This window comes from Corylus avellana, chromosome 4, assembly GCF_965113065.1.
Source record: "Corylus avellana chromosome 4, dhCorAvel1.hap1.2, whole genome shotgun sequence".
NCBI classification, from domain to species: Eukaryota; Viridiplantae; Streptophyta; class Magnoliopsida; order Fagales; family Betulaceae; genus Corylus; species Corylus avellana.
This window is the reverse complement of record NC_142493.1, coordinates 765,804-788,459: the sequence shown is the minus strand read 5'-3', so window position 1 is coordinate 788,459 and position 22,656 is coordinate 765,804. Positions and strand designations below refer to the sequence as shown.

The 22,656-nt window shown below is 36.2% G+C and overlaps 1 protein-coding gene across 1 annotated transcript; it reads right to left on the bottom strand.

The window, feature by feature from the left end:
- Nucleotides 1–194: 194 nt before the first annotated feature.
- LOC132177136 (cullin-associated and neddylation dissociated) lies at nucleotides 195–21,733 on the bottom strand. Its single transcript, XM_059589361.2, has 29 exons — nucleotides 21,504–21,733; nucleotides 20,628–20,721; nucleotides 20,282–20,451; nucleotides 19,330–19,540; nucleotides 15,921–16,086; nucleotides 15,079–15,208; nucleotides 13,526–13,640; nucleotides 11,452–11,609; nucleotides 11,237–11,360; nucleotides 11,020–11,070; nucleotides 10,853–10,935; nucleotides 9,712–9,796; nucleotides 9,537–9,638; nucleotides 9,331–9,429; nucleotides 7,756–7,866; nucleotides 7,595–7,678; nucleotides 7,386–7,526; nucleotides 6,777–6,869; nucleotides 6,518–6,639; nucleotides 6,242–6,404; nucleotides 5,924–6,163; nucleotides 4,990–5,238; nucleotides 4,728–4,904; nucleotides 4,473–4,619; nucleotides 4,204–4,320; nucleotides 3,270–3,438; nucleotides 2,735–2,812; nucleotides 2,512–2,650; nucleotides 195–725 (listed from the first exon to the last, which is right to left on the bottom strand). Exons 2-29 carry the CDS (start codon nucleotides 20,664–20,666, stop codon nucleotides 629–631), a joined length of 3,660 nt encoding a protein of 1,219 aa, XP_059445344.2. The 5' UTR covers nucleotides 20,667–20,721; nucleotides 21,504–21,733; the 3' UTR covers nucleotides 195–628.
- Between the last annotated feature and the right edge of the window lie 923 nt (nucleotides 21,734–22,656).

Here is a 22,656-nt window from a genome sequence, read left to right as displayed (position 1 = left end):
TTAACCAAAAAAGCACAACAAAAAATGGAACGATCAACGCATACCAATGGTTTTAAGGCGTCTGTTGTATCTCTATTTTATTTCACAATAAAATTTTAAGATCAAGGCATTACCGAGAGAAAGAGTCAAGGGGAACAAGGAAGTTCACTACAGCTACAAGGGAAGATAATCATATGTAAGCTGACACGACCAAGTTCTAATGACAAATATCTATCGGATTGCATTTCCATATCTGGTCATAAATACAAGTAATTGTGTACTCAACTTGTTCTCCGCCTCAAATGACAAAAAAATCTGCATTTCTTCAACCCAAACCAGGCAGAGGTGTCTGGAATGGGGGAAGAGTAATGGTCATGAGATCATATATAATCAAATGAAAGATGCATACTCTATACAGGGAAAACTATAAACCAGTCTTCGCATGAGAAGAACATGGTGATCTGGTTCTTTTCTTGGTCCCTCAAAGCCCCATTCTTACACATGAATCAGTGGGGTTACAACTACTTCTTTCTTCTGCCCAAAAAAAAGCATCCTCCACTCCATGCAGCAAAAGGGCGATGTTCTATTCCTCATTCCTTGCGGGAGAACTCCAATAAAACACTATTCTAGCGATGGTTTGACATGTCTATCACTCATTCCTGATGGAATAGTACTTTTCACATAGTGCAGGAGATCTCAATATTTCAGTCATAAGGTTCTTGAATTTAAGGCTGCAATCTCCTCCACTGCAGAACAACAGGATGTAGTAAAGCATTAGAAGATTCACTGATATCACACACACACACGCAGAGAGAGAGAGAGAGAGAGAGAGAGAGAGAGAGTCAGCTCAACCGAAGTTGAGTAATCACTTTGAGGTACGATGACAAGACTATATAGTTTTAAAGTGGAGCCTCAGTTCTCAACTTATTCTTGCTTCAAAGCAATAAAATAGTCACTTTAACTATTTAACCACACGTTTTATGATGAGACAAGCTACTTCACCAATGGAGAATCTAGGTCCTCAACTTACTCCTGCTTAAAGCAACTATTATGTGATTCAAAGTCTGATTCCCAAGTCGAAAAGTGAATTTACTCAACAAGTTGAAGGACATGATGAAAATTCTATACCTGTCCATGAATCAACACCAACATAGGGGAATCATGGAGTTCTAGAAGCTAAATTTTTATAAAAAGTACTTTTACCTTTAGTATCCTAAGTTTTTAAATTGCATTAGTACTCTTAAAGAATGCAGGTTAGGCCTAAAGAAGGATGTTTAATTTCATTATTTAGTATGATATACTTGCATGCTTGGCTTTGGATCCAGATAATAGATTGGGTAATATCTAGCCTTCGGTTGCTGTCAACTAACTTAGCTGGAAAAAGTTTAGTATTGTCATATAAGAAACCTGGGAGACAATCCTATACCATCCAGGGAATGAAGGGATTAAGGTAAAAATGAGGCTACCTACAATTATATAGCTCAAAGAGCCTTTGAAGGACCAAAACGAAAATCTCCCATCTTCTGATTTAAGTAAACATGGCCCTAGTAAGGTAAAAACACAAAAAAAAAATGATGTATGGATGTTCATACTCTTGAGTTCCATAACACATTGTTATGCAGAAACACATGCTCACAACAAAGTCTAAAATCAGAGTACCCCAAAAAAAAAAAAAAAAAACACACAACAAAAAGGTCTTCAGGAGGATTGTATCTCTACTAAGCATGACAAGAAGTTGGTATGTCAAGTTTCTTGGATAAAGTGGCACGAGAAAACCAATGGACAGATCAGGTAAGTCGAATCTGCATTGTCATAATTTTCTCTAAGGGAGCAAAATACATCTTTAAGGGATGGGGAAAAGAAAGGTCTTCAAGGGATTGAATACCCTACTAAGCATGAAGGACAACCCCTATATTAAACCCCTTGAATGCAGGAACAAAAGACAAAAATTAGATAAATCCGGTAAGATTGATTTAAGTTTTGCTAATTTTTTTTTATAAGTAAAAAATATTTTATAAAAAAAAGCATAAGGCGCCCCTAAGTAAAGCGCCCCTAAGTATAGCCAAAGCTAGCCCACCAAAGTCCCCGAACTAAGAATCCTTTTTGATAAGAACCCCCAAAAGAGAATCTTCAGACCCAAAGAAACCCTAAAACCCAACTAGGGCCCAAGCCTCTAGTTCCCCAAAGAAACCCTAGACCCGCATCATAGTAGCTTTATTTCTAGAAAATTTTGTCCGGCAGTTTTCCACACAGTAGAAATCTTAATCCAACCAGTGCGACAATCCTAAGCAAATATGCAATCACCGAAAAGGATCAGTTTAAGCAAAAATCTCAATTAAACGACCCTTCCCTCTATAGACTCAGAATTTTGGTCAACAAAGCAATGGGTTTTAACAATAATTAAGACCATGCGCCCTCTGCGAACCCCCACCACAAGAAAAAAGAAAAACTTTAATCAGGAAATCAAATCAGAAACACACAAAAAAACCAAATAACAATCAGGAAATCAAAACATCCAGATAAGCACTAAACCTTATGCGATTCAAGGATGCAATTGCGCGAAGAGCACTGCGGATCATGTCTTCATTACGATCCACTTCTTGCTTGACAGCATCTTGCTTTGGCTTAAAATTTATAGTCTTCTGCAGAGGATCCACCAACGAGTCCAACACTGAAGGATGCAAAACTAACATCAGATAAAAATATTTGGTGCTCATCTGAATCTTAGTAGAGCTAAATCAATGAAATCACTGACCTGCCAGTACAGCAGATGGGCACTTATCTGCAAGTTTTGAGAGGATAAGGTGGCAAGGCATTTTCACATCATAATGATCTGGAAGAGACGGACCAAAATTTGTTGTGAAAAGCAATAAAAAACACAAACCCCATTCAATCTTCACATAAGCATGAAAACAACAAAATTAATTCCTCCTATTCAGTCATGAACACAAATCCTCAATTATGGGACTGAATAACTACATATAAAATGATTCATCTTACAGTACGTACTTAGAAACCAATCAAAGACAGAAGTATTCTCAAAAGAGGTAAATTAATAATCATTTGGAGCACAACCTCCAATCACATATAAATATTAACTCATTTGAAGATATGCCCTGTGAAAAGGAGCTGAATTCTGATACAAATGGATAAAGTAAATCGCAGTTTTATCTTACTATAAATTGAAATTAAACATCACTGACCACCACAAAAATCCAAATCAATAAGAAAGGTAAATTAAATAAGAATGAAAAATGGAAGGCAGCAAAATTACTCAAATTACAACTCACCATCCAGACCAGATTTGAGGTAAGGAACGATAAAAGATGAAGGATTCACTTGATCAAGACAACTATCCAGCAATGTGTCCACACATTCAAAAGCAGCCTTTCTCAACTCAAGTCCATCATCCACAATATGCTTGAAAGGACCAAGATCAACTGTCCTTATCAATTCTTGCTGCAACAGGAATTAGAAAACAGAACATTGGACCAATTAGATCTAATACTGGTTACTCTAGAAGTAACAAAGGCATGAATGTCCAGCTACACGGGTAAGAAAGAGCAAAGGTGTACACAGAACAGCTGAATAATCATGCATAAGCTATCTCACGTACACATAATTAAGTGCTAGAAGTAAAACATAACGGCTACTGTGGGGATTGCATAAGTTATGATATAATCCTAATCCACCTGAGCAACTGGGACATTAAAAAACAGCTGACAAGAAAACAAGCAGAACATGAAGAGAAAATTATCCAACGATCTGCAATAAAACCACACTCCAAAAACATACAGTCCAATCCATTAACAGGCTGTATCAAGAATGATGCCAACAGTCTCGTTTAAGTGTATGTATATAACATGCTTAAAATGGACTCCTCCAAGAACTAGTGAATATTCAGATAAACAGTTCAGAAATAACTCACACCAAGAAGCTAAATAACAACAAAAAGGGAGTACAGCAGTTGGGCAAACAGAAACAGCAGTATCGTTAAAGCAGTGGAATGGTATGAATTGTGTGCGATATAAATGATAACTGCATCATACAAGTTTTACATGCTAATCACAAATACAAGTAACAAAACAAGTCATAGAGGCCAGAAACAACAAATTAATTCTTCTGATATGATATAAATGGTATCATATGCATAGACATTTACAAAAAATTTCAGAAGAAACAAAGCATTCATTCATCATGAATAATGTCAAAATCTTATGTTACCTTAACAATTGTCTGATCATAAAGAAGCGGCAATAATTCTGGAAGAAGCCCCTTAATAAGATTTGGCTTATTGTGAGCAAATGTACTTAAAGCCAACACAGCTGCACGCCTAACATGCTGCATATCCATGGCAAATCAGTAAACCAATAATGTCTGAAAGCCCACACCAACTCAATACTACCCATCTATCCACAAACACATACAGACAACAAATAAAGATACAAGATAGTTTAAAGAGGAATGGTGAGATCTTGAGGTATGAGACTCACCCGGTCATGATCCTTAATAAGCATCAAGAATGATGATATCTCAGGGTATATAATCTCGTCTATCTTCTCAGGCCTCTCAACAATAGAATATTTTACAGCAATGACAACCGTAGCTCTAGTGAATGCAGCTGGACTGGTTGTCCGTACCTAGAGGAAATTAAGAATAGAAAACAAAGACACACCCCGTCAACTGTAAATGTAGAATATCCATCATAAGCTTGAGTAGAAGTGGACAAGGTAAATTGGTCAAAATACCTTAAGTGCAGGAACAAGTTTTGCAGGTTCAATTAGGGCAATTTTCCCCAGACACTCAGCTACAACATTGCGAACACCCTCTTCCTCACTTTCGCAGTGGTTAAAAAGTAACTTAAGAATCTTCTCAACACTAGAATCCTGAAATTCTGCTTTATCAACAGACTGTCTTACAATGACCTACAAGATGCCATTCAGAGAAATGAAAACATTATATAGGAAAATGTCTAGCTCTAAGATAGACTAACAGTTCATGAGCACACACCTCCTTCAAGGAATGAAGCAAAAGATATTGTTTCTTCTGCTGATTATCAATTTGGTCCAAGATAAACGGCAAATACTTGGATAGATTACCAACAGCAATATTTCCAAGAGCATAGGAAGCAGCAGACTTTATCTCTTCAAAGGGAGATTGAAAGGACTCAATAACAATATTCTCTATATGTGCATGGGAGCTTAGATCTTTTCTTCTCCCAATTTCACCAAGGCATAGCAAGGAAAGGTGCTGCTTGGCCTAAAAAGTAATAATGAAAGCAATTGTAAGTGGCAGAATAAAAAAAGATAGTAATATTGGTCTCACAATGTAAAACCAGAAAATGTGTGCGCTGGTGTGTGCGCGAGATAGAGAATTAAAATTTCCTTCAAGCACCAAACATATGCCATCTTTCAGTGTTTAGAGGGGCATCCTGAAACCCTTACATTTTTAAAAAGGAAATCTTGAAAATGTGATCACATCTGATAGAATCAGGCATAAAAGAAGAAAAATCCAGTAATCAAAATGAAATATAAAAACCAGCATGCCATTTAGTTTTGACGTACGCGTGTGTGTAAATAAATAAATTTGCATATTCATCTATGTACAGACTAATCCAGCTAACCAACCAACCACATAATGTTTTACTGTCTTATTATATTTTGATCTTTTCATTAACTTCTCATCATCATTAAGTCGATGTATTTTCCATTTCTATCTAGTCATACATCGCGCAACCTACATTAATTTGAAAAACCACAACAGAAGCATAACTCACAAACTCAAAATCTTAAAAATCACAAGAGTCTAATAGAAATGATCACCAAATTTTACTTATCAAAAAAAAAAGAAATGATCACCAAATACTAAAAATCTAGTTTCGAACAATGAAGGAATTTTATGCACATGAATGTGAACCTGGTAATGGCTAGAGCAGAAAACTTACTGAATTGGTACTACTGTCATCTTTGAGGATTTCAGTAAGCATTTCAACAGTTGATGAGCATTTCTGATCACCAGCAGCAAGGCAGAGAACAGCCACACATTGAGCTATTGAAAATAAAGCCTGTTTTGCAACACCACCCGACTGTGGAGATGGTTTAGCACTTGAAAGAAGAGAGTCCAGTAAGGCATCAAAACTTGTGTTTGCTGAATAAACTAATGCAGCGAAAAAGTTTTGCAAAGCCTGCAATTGCAACAAGCAAGGGTTTAAACAAGCACATATTATAGATCAAAATGCAATTCAGGTAGAACGCAGATGTACCGAAAGGGCTTGCCCCTGCAGCAACGAGCTTTTGATTAATGTTAGTGCTTGTGGAAGAACTTTGTTTCTAACTGCCAAACCTATATTTGGGCTTGACCTCCTGTCAGCCATCAGGGTGCAACAGAGTTCGAGGGCAAGAGCCGTCATATGCAAGTCTGAATCACTGGCAAATAGGTTATGAAAGATAACTATTATCAGAAAGTAATCTACAAGCCACTAACCTTACCAACTTTAAAATGAAGGGGGAAAATATGAAGTGAAGTATTAAGAGAAAACCTTATCAAAGCTGAAAGTTCCACAATGATAACTTCATAAGCAGATGGACCAATACTATCACCATAAGCAACTATCAGGGAATTTAGGGTTCCCAATGTAGCCTGCCTTAAAGCCCGATTAGCCTATTTTCCAAAATAAGCAAACAAAGTTCAGAAATAAATTTGGCAGTATTGAGTGATTCTCAAATAATGATCACAAGAACTTGAGCATGATTTAAAAAATAACATTATGACAATCACAACCAGAAGGATCTCCATACCTTCCGTAGGAATGCGGTCAGTTCTGCAATTACATGCTCCAAAACGCATGATAAATCAATCTGAAGGGGAGAAGCAGCAATGACAGCAAATGCCTATATACAAAACACTAAAGGTCTTTAGATAACCATAATCCAGTGGCATGCACAAACACCCAACCCTCCCACAACCATGCACACACAAAAGCAGGTGTCAGAACACAGGACATTAAATCCTCGCCCTTTCTCCAACTGAGACTCTAGTTATAATGGTATTTAAAAATGGCAACCAATTCAGCATTTCTGCTTACACCCCAACTCACATTTCTAGCATTTCAATGGTGCATCTATGGATGCAACAAATATAAACTCAGTATGTGTTGTGGACAATTAGAAGTGTCGAGGAGGAAGTACATCCAACTACAGGTTCAGAGCTAAATTGGAACAAAGAAAAGACTTAATTATATATATATTTTTTAGAGCAGCCTAGAGATGCTCAGACTGAGTCTTATTTCAGAAGAAATATTACACATATTTAGAAAATAAGGCTCAAGCAAGTGGTATCCACATAGACAAGCAACATTAGCACAAAACCCAGCTAAAAAACATTTCCAGCACATGCAACAGACCAACCTTCACAGCTGTAAGTCGGGTTATCTCATTTCCCATTCTATCAACAAGTACAGGAAGGCAAGCAGGCAATTCTGTGCTGAGGTTATCACCAAATGTTGCCACAACAAGTCCAATGCAAGAGATAGCACACTCCTTAACCTCCTGGAAAAGAAGAAACATGAGACACAACAAAAGCATTCAAGGAGAACACTATGAGAAATTCTACTGACCTGATCTTGATCTTGGTTTGTCAATCGTGACATAATGGCATTGTATATTGGATGAACATAAGCTTTAAAATCAAAGCCCAAACCCTACATCACAAGACCATTTAAAAGATTAGAATAGGCCAAAGAAGATCTCAAACTCCAAAAGAGAACAGCAAAATCACCTCTATATTTGGGCGCACAACACGGACAAGTTCCCCACATACTCTTAATGCCTCAGCCGTAACTTTGTAATAACGCTCACCAACGGCAGATAAAACAGGACCAGAAAGAGCCTGCAAATAACTTGGCTTAAAATGTAACTGAACCAATAATAACACTTTCGCTGTTGTCTACTTCATCAAGATGATGTACAGATCAAAGTTGTACAAATTGCATGAAACATGTAACAGCAGATTACTCCAGAGACATGCTGTTAAGAGGACAGCATAACAATATATTTTAACAAAACACCAATAACACTATGAAGTAATAAGGAATACACACAGAAGAAAAGGCAATCAAGCGTCACAAACTGAGGACTTTGTGATGTAGCATAATTCTCTTACTTTCTTTAAGGCACTAAATTCTAGAGGCATTTAAATACCAAAAGTTCATCAAATGTGAAGCTCTCCTATGCATGAGGATACCAGAATGAAGGTGAAGATGTCTGACCTATTCCAAGAACATGGACTTAGATGGGCCACTTTTTTTTCCCCAATTTGGGGATTTTACAACTTTTTATTAGGAAAGAAGTGTTTTAACTTTGGCTTGCAAAATCTCTACTATGAAAGGAGTCCGCTTAAAAGTAAATAGCTCTACATATAGTAGACAAGATAACAAGTGGCTCAAACTAAAGGAGGACAACCAAAACAAAAGAACAAAATGGACGGATACGTAGGATATTTTTTTCACTTTCCATAAAGCACTAGATTCTAAATGCATTGATCCATCCTACATAGAGGGTAGGATACATAGAATTAAGATGAGGATGTCGGACCTATTACAAGAACATGGACTGAGATCAGCCTCTTTTTGAAAACATGAACATAATTTTGGGGAACCAAGATATATGGTTTGGACTTTGGCTTGCAAATTCGGTAATAAGACTGTCAGAAAAAGAAAATGTCCACAAAGAATGCATCAGGACAATGGGTAGTAAAGTTTGGACTTTGTTTCTGAATACTGTTTACATTTCGACAATGTGCACAGAACTTGAACAGGGGCCACTTTGAAGCAACGCGCACACACGAGGATTCCTAGCAGAGGTGAAACTAAACCTCTTCACTAAGGCAGCATTGACCTACCAAGTTTGAATGCATCTTAGCCCCCCTTTAAATAGTACAGAAAATATCAACTTCATTCAACTTCAGCATCTTAGCCCCCCTGGAAACTCATAATGCATCTTTTGATGTAAGATGGAAGCTACTACAGGAAATATACGATTTTTTCACAGAATTCAGTAACTAAAATTAATGTGGTGTATCTGGAGAGAGAAATTATTGAAGTTTTGAAAACCGCAAGAGGGCCATGGTGGAATTAAAGGATTTTTCTTTAATACCCTTTACCACTGGATGACTGTCTATGATTACTTTCATATTTCTTGCTTTCATGACTTTATGGTTATTTTTCCTTTTTCTGTTTAAGTATTTATTTTTTATACTTCCAATATACATAAGTTGCGCCCTTGCACTTTTTAATGAAATTAAATTACTTATGAAAATAATTAAATAAATAAAATTCATATTTACTGCTAATACCTTAATGTGAGGGTGGAAAACAGGAGGAGAATGAGAAGCTAAAACCAATCTAGTAAATATAAGAGCTTCAATCTTCAAATTTGAGGTAGAGGATTTGTCCTGGAGAAGAATAGAGAAGAAATTAGGGAAAAGAGGGATAATTCCGCATAAAGGAAAAAAGTAGACAAGTTTCAATACAAACTCTCAGCAGCAGACAATTTACTCACACTTAATGCTTTTTCAATTCCTGGAATGAGTGATCCAATGTGGTCTGCAAGGCAGTCTGGCAAGACAACCACAAGTTCCTTTAAAACAGAAAATGCACCAACCTGCAAACAAATGAAACATTATTAGGCATAATAGGAACATTACCTATGATCCACAACGATCAGTGATTCCTACCTTTGTCTTGATGGATTTCTCACGTAGCTGCCTATTGATAGATTTAACTATCTTTGGCACTTCCTGCTTCAATAACCATCTTGGACTGCACAAAATGCCAAAATTTTAGCATTAGCTTCTTCATCAATAACATTAATGCTAGCAAGGAAACCAAGCACCACCAGCAACAATCAGGAAGTGTTGATGAATAAAAAAACCCAGAACTTGGAAAAACAAACCCATTGAAAGGACTGGACCTTAAACATAAAAATGCAGAATATTTAATTATTTCCTCTCCATCCAAAAAAAAAACCTAGTGACTACTCATCAGAAACACTGGGACATGCTGCCAACTATAATAACATCCCCTGGATGGCGGAGAGTTACCAAGAAACAAAGGATGGGTGAGGAAGAACTAAGAGTCATGATCTTTCAACTATGGACAAAAAAGTGTTAGTGAACCACCTACTTTAATGGGTTTTCTCCACCTTACAGACCAGTATGGGAGAGAAAAAATCACCCATTTTATCCAATGATGAAGCACATTATTCAAACAGGTAATGTATGGCTCCTATACACCTTAATTCTCAACTGGCCCAAAACTACCTTAGGAGTCCAATGATTAAGATTAAACATCTCCACAAAATCATGTCTGTCTATGTTGGTCAGAAGGTAAAATTCCTTGGACAAAAATTTAGATTCAATCTTCAGATGTCCTACACCCATTTAGCTATCAAGCTCTTAACAAAACCATTGAGACGTCAACACCAAAGGCATCTGTTGGATTCTTATGTGATTCTGAATCAATGTACTAAACCATCTGTGTTTGTTGTGAAGGAGTTATTCACTTTTATTCTATTTGTCACTGTTTAATTTATCTGACTTTTTTCCCCCGGGGGGGGGGGGGGGGGGGGGAGGCGGCTTTGGTGTGGGGGTTAGAAGGGCCTTGAGTTGTGATACTCCAATTTCAAAATGCTCAATTCAAGAATAAAGAAAAACATAACACAGAGAAACATGCTATCACGTGGAATTAGTAAAATGTTTGTGATTACTTTATAAGAATTCCAACCGGCACCCATCCATACACACAGTATAACTTGTCAAAAAAAAAAAAAAAATCATGCGACTCTTTGGCACCAGAAGAACATAAAAATTGACTTGCCTCAAATCATTAATGTCATTCTGCCCTTTCGTAACATTTCCAGTTTGCCGCAGTAGCTCAATGAATGTATTGAAGACATCCATCTGCAGCACAACAATATTAGATAACCGACAACATCAGAAGTAATAAATTATCCAAATAATAATAATAATTCATTGAAGGTTTACCTTCACATTTTCTTCTCTCTCTTTGAATCTATCGATCAATTTTGGACAAGCCTGCAAAAAAAAAGAATCAAATGTCTAATGGAGCTTGCTACCAATTAGGCTCAAACCATATAGGAAAACTTTTTTATATATAAGTAAGACCATATAGGAAACCTAAGATCAATATCATGAAAGATTCCCTTTTTGTTTTTGACCAAATTCAGAATTTTGAATATACCTCCTCATATAGCTTTGAGAGCAGTTCAGGGCGAGACACAATTAATGCTGCTAAGCATTTAGCAGCTGCTCTTCGGACTTTCCAACTTACATCCTCATCATCTGTGTATTCATTTGCACTCTCGCTACAAAATAAACCAAGTGACATGACGTAATTAACAAGTCCATCCACAAATGTGAAATATTGACTCATACATAAATCTAAGTAAAACATACTCATCTTCCTCCTCCTCATGACTCTCATCATCAGTGTCCTCCTCCATGTTATCAGTGAAGTTTGGGTCATAACTTAGATATTCCAGAGAAAGATGAAGAATTTTATCACAATATGAAGAAATATCCCTAGGGCACCTGAGCAGAAAGCTTTCTAGTGCCTGCAGTCAAAATATAACACATATAAAGGGAAAAGAAGAGTAGGAAGAAATAACATAAGCACAAGTAATATGCTAGAAGTATCACAGCCATCTAAACAACAAAAGGAAGAAACTCAGAAAAAAATAGGGGTGCAAAGGCGGTTACGGTTAGCGGTTGGTGGCAATAACCGCTAACCGTAACCGCCTTAGCGGTTAGTAGATTTCACTAACCGCAACCGCTAACCGCCTAACGGTTAGCGGTTAGCGGTTAACCGCCGGTTAGCGAAATAGATAACCGCCCGCTAACCGCTTTTTTAAAATTGGGCTTTTTTTTTTTGCTTTTTGAGCTTTCTTTAAGGCTTTTTGGGCTTTTTTTTACCCTCATTTTTTTTTCTTGTATTTTTAATATCTTCTAAATCCTAAATTCCTAAAGTATCTAATAATGCTTTAATTAAATTGTAGACTTGTAGTTATAAGTAATATATTGTTTAATTCAATTGAATCAATTGTGATTATCATTGTACATGAATCATATGATTAACTTGTAGACTTATGACTTATGAGTTATGTCATATTATATATGCATTATTTATTATTATATAATCATATGATTTAATGATCAAGTCATCATGTGATATAATCATATCAATTATAGTGATAATATATAAATTACTAAAATTATAATGATAATACATTAATACTTAAATTGTGTTTATAAGTAACACATTGGTCATTGTTTAATCCAATATCAATTACTTAATTTGATATTATACGAATCATATCATCATTGTACATTAATAATATGATTCACTTGAAGTCTTGAATAAAATATTTGAATTGTCATTGAATCATATGATTAAGTATTGATATTATACATTTATATTATTCATATGCATATGTAGACTTATATAGACTTATAGCATATATAGACTTATAAGTTTATAACATACATTGGAAATAAGTCTCTAGATATCTAATTGATGTATTAGTATGAATTGATATACTTATGAGTTATGTCATATTATATATGTATAATTTGTTATTATATAATCAAATGATTTAATGATCAATCTCATGTGATATAATCATATCAATTATAGTGATAATATATAAATTACTAAAATTATAATGATAATACATTAATACTTAAATTGTGTTTATAAGTAACACATTGGTCATTGTTTAATCCAATGTCAATTACTTAATTTGATATTATACGAATCATATCATCATTGTACATTAATAATATGATTCACTTGAAGTCTTGAATAAAATATTTGAATTGTCATTGAATCATATGATTAAGTATTGATATTATACATTTATATTATTCATATACATATGTAAACTTATATAGACTTATAACATATATAGACTTATAAGTTTATAACATACATTGGAAATAAGTCTCTAGATATTTAATTGATGTATTAGTATGAATTGATATACTTATGAGTTATGTCATATTATATATGTATAATTTGTTATTATATAATCAAATGATTTAATGATCAATCTCATGTGATATAATCATATAGATTATAGTGATAATATATTAATACTTAAATTGTGATTTAATTATTTTTAAAAAAAAATTGTAATTTAATGATCAAGTGATTATATGATAAAATCATATAAATTATAGTGATAATATATTAATACTCAAATTGTGATTTAATTATTTTTAAAAAAAATTGCGATTTAATGATCAAGTGATTATGTTATATGTATAAATATTTTTATAATTATAATTATAAAAATATATTATATAAGAAGGCGGTTAGCGGTTACGGTTAGTAGACCCAATAACCGCTAACCGCTAACCGCTAGGCGGTTAATGCGGTTAGGCGGTTAAGCGGTTGGCGGTTATAGCGGTTAGCAAAACCGCCCGCCTTTGCACCCCTAGAAAAAAATGACAAAAACAACAAAAACATTACCTGTAAGCTATACTCACGAAGCTCCTCATCATTCTCTGATGCGCTTGTGCAGTAATTTATCAGCACTGGAACCGTGTCACCAAGATGAGGTCCAAAACGATATCCAACAGCACGACTAGAACACCATAGAAATATAATATGTTAGCAAACGACATTTAATCCTTTAGACCAAAAACAGATAAAACACTTAGTGAACACTTCCATAATCCAAGACAAAAACATCGATCAACAGACAAAGCAATAAACAGCAATTACTACTTAACAAAAAAGTCATATAAATATGGCCAAACCGTTCAGATTCGGTAACTTTAATGGAAGGCAGTGCTAATCCTTATTCATAATTTTAAGCAATCCCAACGTTAAAATAGAGATGACAACACAGGACATGAAAATAAGTAAACTACAACTCTCTTTCTTTCTCACACACACACAAACACATTTATTTTTTTAATCAAGATATTAATAAAAGCGTAAGGCACTCCCCGATACACATGGAGTATACAAGAGAAGCCACCTAACTAATAGGAGCAAAAAGAACAAGAAACTCATGAAAACTAATCACCAAAGGGAAAACAAAAATAGTTGTTCAAAGATGCACAGTATTGAAAAATAAAGACTTAATCTCCTCCAAAGTCCTCTCGCGGTCCTCAAAACTTCTATCATTTCTTTTCCTTCAAAGACACCACAAAAAGCACGAAAGTACCATCTTCCACACAGCAACATTCTGAGTGTTGCCAGCCATCCACACACAAACACAATTTTGAAATGATTCACCATAATTTTTACCTTTTAATTACTTTCTTAAGAAAATAAGTAAACTACAAGTCTCTCTCTCTCTCTCATGCACACGCGCGCGCACACACACACACACAAACACAATTTTGAAGATGATTCACCATAATTTTTATCTTCCAATTACTTTCTTAAATAAACACAGGACATGAAAATAAGTAAACTACAAGCCTCTCTCTCTCTCTCTCTCTCTCTCTCTCTCACACACACACAAACACAATTTTGAAGATGATTCACCATAATTTTTATCTTCCAGCTACTCTCTTAAGAAAACCTTCAACTTTAAAAGGAAAAAAACATGTAAGAAAAACCCACGTCCAAGTTTGTTCCCAATGTATGTCTTGCCATAGAATCATTATTCTATTATTGTAACACATGAAGGCACATGTCCAGCACATGTCAGAGGTTTGTCTGCCACGTGTCTATGTCCAAAGCAGACAACACTTTGACACCCCAGGCCTAGGCTGTGTGCATTTCAATCTTATTTCAAAAAGAAATATATTAAAACACATATAAATGCAGAAATAAATGACAATTGTAAAACATATATTCATTATCTGCCTTGACATAAAAGGTTTCTGCCTATCATGCCTAGGTAGAAAAACAAAATCTATGTGAATATATATTAAAAAGGAAAAGAACTGCGTCTACAACATCATCTAAGCCTTTCTAAGTCAAGAATATCAAGTAATGTCGCCACAAAAGTAAATGTGGTAAGAGGAAACCAAAATTTAAGGTACAAAATATATTATATAGCTCACCTCAAAGCACCAATCATTTGAATGTTTGTGCGGGTCAATTCCGATTTTCTGCCCCTATTTCTCAAGTTCCTAACAACTTCAATTGTTGCCTTAGCCAGCAAATCATCTGACAAGCTTGAAGCAAGAGATGCTGAAGACAAAGAATGTGCCAAGTTAAATATACTGTACCCTTTGGGACAAAATTTTATATTACAAACTCAAAGAAAGTGCAGCGATACAAGTGGCACCACATTAATCATATGCCCATTTCAGGCTACTCTAACATAGTCAAACAAAACACTTATTAAGTGCCCTGAATCTTTTCTTCATAAAGGTACATTATGAATCTTTTTCTTCATATATAGGTACATCATGTATCATATTACGTAGTTTCACTTAACAGTGTACCTAATATTTTGGTTTTTGAGGAACTGACGATAGAAATAAAATGTTGTTCACAATTCAACTTAAAAGTATACAAAATAAAAAAGCAGCAACAACCGATTTAACAGAAGAGGAATCCCAGTCCTGCTTTCCATATTAAAGGGGAGAGAGGACTTCTCGTGTTGAAGGTCAGAAATCAAAACAGCCACAGTATCTCCAACTGAATGTTGATTTCCCTTAAATATGGAAAGCAGATGAATTCTGACCAAAATGATCAAAACCAGATGAATTCTGATCGGTGAGATAGGCTAAAGATGTTTATGTTGTACTCTTATCATATTCCACAAAATGAAAGATTCAAGGCAAAGCAACCAAAAACTAAAAAACATTGAGGAAGTAGCTAAAAACATTAAGAGAGTACCTTATCAAAGTAAAACTTAAATAAACATAATCAACTACACAAATTTAATAAACCTTACCAATACAAGACACGGTCTTCTTTCGAACACTAGCTTGATTGGAATTCAACTGGGGCAACAAAGCACATAAAAGTAGTTCGTGGTCGGCTGCCATTAGATTACCAAATTTATGGAGGACATCACATAAGATATCGAGACATTCACACTTAATCTCTGTACTCGGGCCCTGAGTTAAAACACGGAAGTAAAAAATTAGCAGGAAGCCTACCGTTAATTTATGGATAACACACCACAATGCAAGAACTAAATAAAATAATACAATGATAGCATAGAACATTGGGTAGCTGGTACAAAGCGGACAATTGCTGAAAGCATCTTATTAGTAAGTCCACCCCAAACTTCCCCAAAGCTTCCGGTAGCACTGACATACCATAATATAAATTTATTTAGGTAGCCAATTGTTAAATATGAAGCCATATTAAAATCCGGTAAACAAAACGAATACAATAAAGCCATATTTATAGCTAAGCAAACAAGAAAACAGAAAATGGGAAGCCATAATGGTCTCCAATTAATCTTTTTTCCTCATTTATGTGCATATGAGTTTCCCTAAAGTCCTCGAAGCTCCAATCATTACTTTCTCTCTAAAGACGCCACATAAGGCAGAATAAAATCATCTTCCAAACTGCATCGCTTCCCAACAAGCAAAGAAATCTCCCACCCGAGTAAGCATAACCCAGGCCCTTCATTGCTTTTTTTTTTTTATAAGTAATAAAGATGTATCAAACAAAGCGCAGAGGGGCGCAACCCTAGTACACAGGGAGTATACAAAGGAGCGACTAAGAGGGAGAAAAGAAGAAGAAAACATAAAAAGGAAGTCAGGGAAGCTGAATGCTAAGGGCGCTAGCCAACCAGTAGTCCAAGTGAAAAGGGTGTACAAGAAAAAGTGAATAAGGTCATCAATGTTCCTAGACGAGTCCTCGAAATATCTAGCATTCATCTCAAATCCAAATGCACCACATAAGGCAAAGAGGAACCATCTTCCACACCACGGTGCTATGAGAATTGCCTCCTGCCCACCAAGAAGCATACAACCCCCTGACGCTACCAGGCATCACCCAACACAAACCAAAACGAGTGAAGACAGCATTCCACAACATCCGCGCAACCCCACAATGAAGAAAGAGATGGTCAACTGACTCCCCATCCGACTCACACATGCAAAGAAAAAAGAGCATTGCTAAAGATACCATTCCAAAGAGCATTGGCAATCTCAAAATGGAGTAAATTATGATCCACTTCCTCCACATTTTTCTTGCACATGCAAAGCCACTAAACCACAATGACATGTTATTTCCTTAGATTGTCCATGATGAAGATCTTCCCTAATGCTGCAGTCCAAGCAAAGAACACCTCTCAAGGAAACCTTATTCCGCCAAATATCCCTCTAAGGGAAATGAGTACTATATTTTTTCTATGACAGGAAACCCCCCAAGATAGGGCCACTTCGTGTACCCACCCCCGAAGGATAAACTTCAAACCCGTGTAACACACCCCCACCTCACGGATCGGTTAAATCTAGCTTTCGCCAGGGGTGTGGCCTAGGGAATTATTTGCAATCAAGGGATTTGAACCTAAGGGAAATGACGGGATTCGAACCTAAGGGAAATAAGTACTATCATGAGGAATAAGAACATTATAGTATGCTCAGACATCAAACAAGTCTCTCTTAGAGGGTAACCAGCAAAGCTTGTTTTCACCAAACCCTCTCACTCTAACAAAAAATAACGACGTGAAAGAGGTAAAGGGATCTACCTCCCAATCGTGAGCTACTCTGAGAAAGTTAATATTCCACTTGTGAGAGGTACTAGAGAGCTCCAAATGGTCTGCCACTACAACTTCCTTAAAATGGACTATTCCATGCAAGTCCAAAAAAGTTGTCCTGAGGGTTTGGTCCCCCCCAAGCCCACCATACATCATGCCAAAACTTAACTTTAGAGCCATCACCCTCCACAAGTCTCGAATGACTAGAAAACTCGCCCCAGTCCCTCTTGATATTTTTCTAAAGTCTTACCCCATACAACCCACGGACCCCATTGGAACACCACACCACCCTCCTATGCACTGCCATATTTAGGGTCCACAACCAACCTCCAAAAGGCCTCTCTTATGACGAGAATAGCACCAAAATCACTTCCCTAAAAGAGATCGATTGAACACAAGCAAATTTCGAACCCCCAACCCTCCTTTTGAGATCAGAAAATACATACCTTAGTCTAGCTAACCAAGCGATATATGAACACTTCATCTATGCCAACCCACAAAAAATTCTGATGCAACTTTTCTAAGCGATTGCCAACACCAACAAGGAGGGGGGAAAGACATGAAGTAGGTAGGATAATTAAATAAAGTGCTTTTAATCAGAGTAACTCTCACATCCTTTGACAAGTACATCCTTTTCTGACCAGCCAAACGACACTCATCTTCTCAACGATGTCATCCCAAATAAATTTGACCTTAATCGAAGCTCCCAAGGGAACATTGAGATATTTTGTGGAAAAGAGATACCTTACAACCCAAAATACTAGCCAGGCCTAACCCCAAGGGGTTGACTCAAGTGGTAGGGGCCTTGGTCTTGATGGCATTTCGATCAAGTTTAAGATTTGAATCCCTTGGGTGCAAGCAATTCCTTGAAGCCAGCTGCCGGCAAAGCCAAAGTATTATCCAATTTGTGTGGAGAGGATGCATTGCACAGGTTTAAGGTTTACCCAACATGAGTGAGTACCTGAAGTAGCCTTACCTTGAAGGGGTTCCTCGTCATAATAATAATAATAATAATAATATTAGCCAAGCCTTCATCGACATTGCAAACTGGAACCAAAATCAACAAAGGAAGGAATTGATATCATATTGCCTTCAAAATCTCTCTAAAAAGGGCTGGTAGGAACTAGAAAAGGATATTCTATATTAATCTCATGAACATGTTATATTTATCAAAAAAAAAAAAAAAAAAAAACCATGATCATGTTTAAAGAATTCCCTTTTTGACCTAATATAAAACAAAATTTACAAGGGGCACACAAGTCTCCAACATGGGAAACGATGAAGAGAGAGAGAGAGTGGAGGAGGGGGTGAACAAACCTTTGTCTACATTTCACATAATTAACAAAACAAAAGGAAACCAAGTGCAATTAAAGAGAGCTTCTTTATTTTGGTGTTTTCAGTTGCATTCCTTTCTCTGAGTTTTTAGATTTGTCATGCATTTTCCTATTATTTCTGAATAAGTGAAAAGTTCTAATCTGCTTCTAATTGCATACAAGATTTGCTTAGATACCTTCCGTACATTATTTTGTTTGCAAATTCAAATTACTCGATTCACATGGTGAAGGGGTATCCAAAAACACTTTCCCATTTGAATGCCAAAAGCTTCCATATGATAAAGAAGTGACATTTAAATTTAGGAACTCACGGGGCCATTAATTCCTTTTATCAATTGTGGCGTGACTGCAACAAGAATTGATTGGGCGAGAGATGGTGTTGCAACTTCAGCAACTATTGTCTTCAAAGCTATGCTAGCAATGTCCCGATGTTGATCCTTCCCGTTTAGCAGTTTATCACAGAGTTTATTAGCCATCTCCACAACACGTGCTTCACTCACCTTCTTGACCAATGGAGCAAGACTGCAATACCACATAAAAAAAAAAAAAAAAAGGATATACATCAACTGAAAAAATGCACAACAAAGTACCAATATTATATAGCATTTCTTTATGCAATAGTTTCCCTTCATCTTTTTGCGTCATTTGCATAAACTAACATATAAGCAGACAGACCAGTCATAATTTCAGAAGATCACTGGGAAAAGAAATAACAAAGTGCCATCCTGCATTTGCACCAACTTACCAGTGTACCACTAGAACTTTATAGAGGATGAATTTTGGCAATCAAAAATTATAGCGCTATCAAAACTTATGCATACTAAATATCCAGAAGTGACTACTACCATCTAAACTGAACACATGATCAACAAGCGGCAACTAACAGCAAGACTTATAACATCTAAGGGAAATCAAATTCAAAAACTGAAAAATATTTATCATGCAAAGCAATATTGATGAACAGGATACACAATTCTCTTTGGCAGACTCAGTTCAAGAACATTATCCAGTCAAGACTTGTCCCTTCTTTACATACCCCCAAGAAAGAGATTATAGCGTGTTAAAAGACCTATCACCACCCTTCCCGTTAAATACAAATGTGAACGGCATTTATAACCACCTATAAAACACTGAATATGACAGTTCAAGAATAGATACAATCATGTAAGCATGCTTTTACTGAGACAAACATCACTCGGAAAACCAAAAGAAGCAACCGCATCCCTGATCATATAAAATGGGGATACAGAGGCAAGTCAATACCATTTCACTGCCAATCCCGAAACATCTCCTGCTGCATCATCAAGCTGTTGTATGATTATATTTGACAATTTTATCTCCAGATCAGAATCAGCTTTAAAACTATCTTTGTTTAACTCGTTTAGCAAATCAGATGTTGCCATATATCTGTAATCTTTATCCTTGCCTGTCATCTGCAAAAAAACTCACAGGTGAAAAAACATGAAAAGCTAAAATATGTGGGACACACATATTTGCCCTTACACAAGAGTCAAATATGGTCAAATATGAGTCATTGTAAAAAGACATACATGCGTTCGTGCATACATACATACACACAAATCAAATAGAAGCCCCAAAAATATCATACCTTTTCTAGTATACCGGTCATTGCTAAATTGGCCGCCATCTCTGTGCGAGAAAATCAAGGTGCTGTGAGCACCTAACTCACAAATATCAATACTCTGAGAGAGGAACAGAATATAGGCAATCAGTAATCATAAAATTACATTAGCATAAGTGAAATAAAATTCAAAAGGAGAAATGAAATATGTTCAACTACACATACCAAAAACAAAAAAAAAAGAAAGAAAGAAAGAAAGAAAGCCTCAAAATCCATGAAGGAACCTATTACCAAAAAAGAGGAAACAATTTGAAATTCAAAAATGGCAAATGAATCCTCGAGCAAGGCAAGCAAGCACACGCTGCTTAAGAACACAACACAAAAAAAATAAATAAATAAATAAAATATATATATATAACGTATACTCATTGTTGTTGAATCATAGCACATGTTTCCCCGTTCCGTTTGAGTTTGGGCCAGTGAGTCAGCCTTAATATACCAATGCCAAAAAAGAGGAACGAACAAAACACACATCCTCAAACTAACCCTACACCCAGAACCACACACACCATCCGATACACAAATACACATCATCAAGTGCAATGGGAGTAAAAAAGAAATAAAAGAATCCTTAGCCAAGCCATGTGCCAGTAATCTACACTAGATTAAATACCCAAATCAAAAAAAAAAAAAAAAAAATCACCAAATAAGCTTCACTCCAGAACCCTAGAGAACCTTCTCGTCTGATATTATTTCTATATAATACACAAAATTAAGAAAATTAAGCCGGATTGTAGTATCGGAAACCCTAGAAAATAGGAACGAAATGCAGAGAAAAGGAATCGAAACGGAGGATCTTAAACGCATTGAAGAAAGAAAGCTTAGAGAGAAATGGAGACATACCTGCGGGGAAGTAATTTGATTTGTGATTGTAGCGATCGATTCGCAGCTCTCTCTCAGTCTCTCAGTGTGTGTCTTAAAGACTCAAAAGGCTTTTTCATTTTTGGTTCTTTAGGCTTTCACTCACTCGTACCAGTGAGAGAGTTCGTTGAATGGAGATTTGGAGAATGTTGGGGAAAGCTAAAACCCTATACTCTAGAGCCTTGGGCCCAAAAGCACGCAACTGAGAAACGCTAACACGAATTCGGGGCCTCGTCGGTTTTTTTTATGGGCTCTCTTTAAATCAGAGGCCACGTATTGCTTTGATTAAAGTCTAAAGATGATGCTGTGCTATAATGTTTAGTAGGAAAAATAAATTTTTACGCGTGTCAGAATCTAATTGGAGTGTTAAAGAGTGTTCAATATTTAAAACTTTTGGTTTCAATTTTTTTTTTGAAATGAATCAGTTCCGTCTCATTCATTGATAAACGAGCATAAAGCTTAAATAACGCAGAACAAAAGCTCTGAAGTAACCATAGCCGAAATTACGAGATTACAAGTGTCAAAGATGACGTATTACATTACAGATTCAAACAAAATCTATTAACCTATGACTAACCTTGGCACTGGGGGTAGAGAACTCCAAAGCAAAACTCATTCTCCTCATTCCAAAAGCCAAGATAACGTTCACATCTACAACCCAAAGGTCTGGACCAAAGCAACAAACCCAAAGAGCATTAGGTGGGCAGATCGAGAGAGAAGACCGAGCATTATTACAATAAAAAATAAAAATGATTACAGGGAAACAAAACAAAACAAATAGAACAAAAAAGGAAAACCAGATAAAATTACAGGGAAATAAACAATATAAAAAGCACACCAAGAGGATGACAGAGTTGGAAAGAAGAGCCGATCGCTCGCGCTCGTTGGAAACCGAAAATGTAAGAGGCGTCGGAAACTCATCACGGTCGGGGCGCGAGGAAAGGCCCAGCAGAGGACGGTGGGCGGCGGAGCACGCAAAGGAGATCGGTGGCGCACTCAGATGGAGGGAGAAGTTTGAGTGAAACCCCAAGAGCATCACCCACAATAAACAAGCAGAAAAAACAACTAAGGATCAAAGGAGGGGGAAGAGGCGGAGAGGAAGGGAAAGGAAAAAAAAATCACTCAAAGAGCTAGA

What these genes read in the sequence shown, in the direction of transcription:
- LOC132177136 (XM_059589361.2), bottom strand. Translation starts at nt 20,666, where the DNA reads ATGGCGGCCAATTTAGCAATGACCGGTATACTAGAAAAG. An exon ending in TCGGGATTGGCAGTGAAATG is followed by an intron (nt 19,541 to 20,281) that starts GTATTGACTTGC and finishes GTGGTATTGCAG; the next exon opens with TCTTGCTCCATTGGTCAAGA. An exon ending in CCCGACTTACAGCTGTGAAG is followed by an intron (nt 6,870 to 7,385) that starts GTTGGTCTGTTG and finishes TTTTGTATATAG; the next exon opens with GCATTTGCTGTCATTGCTGC.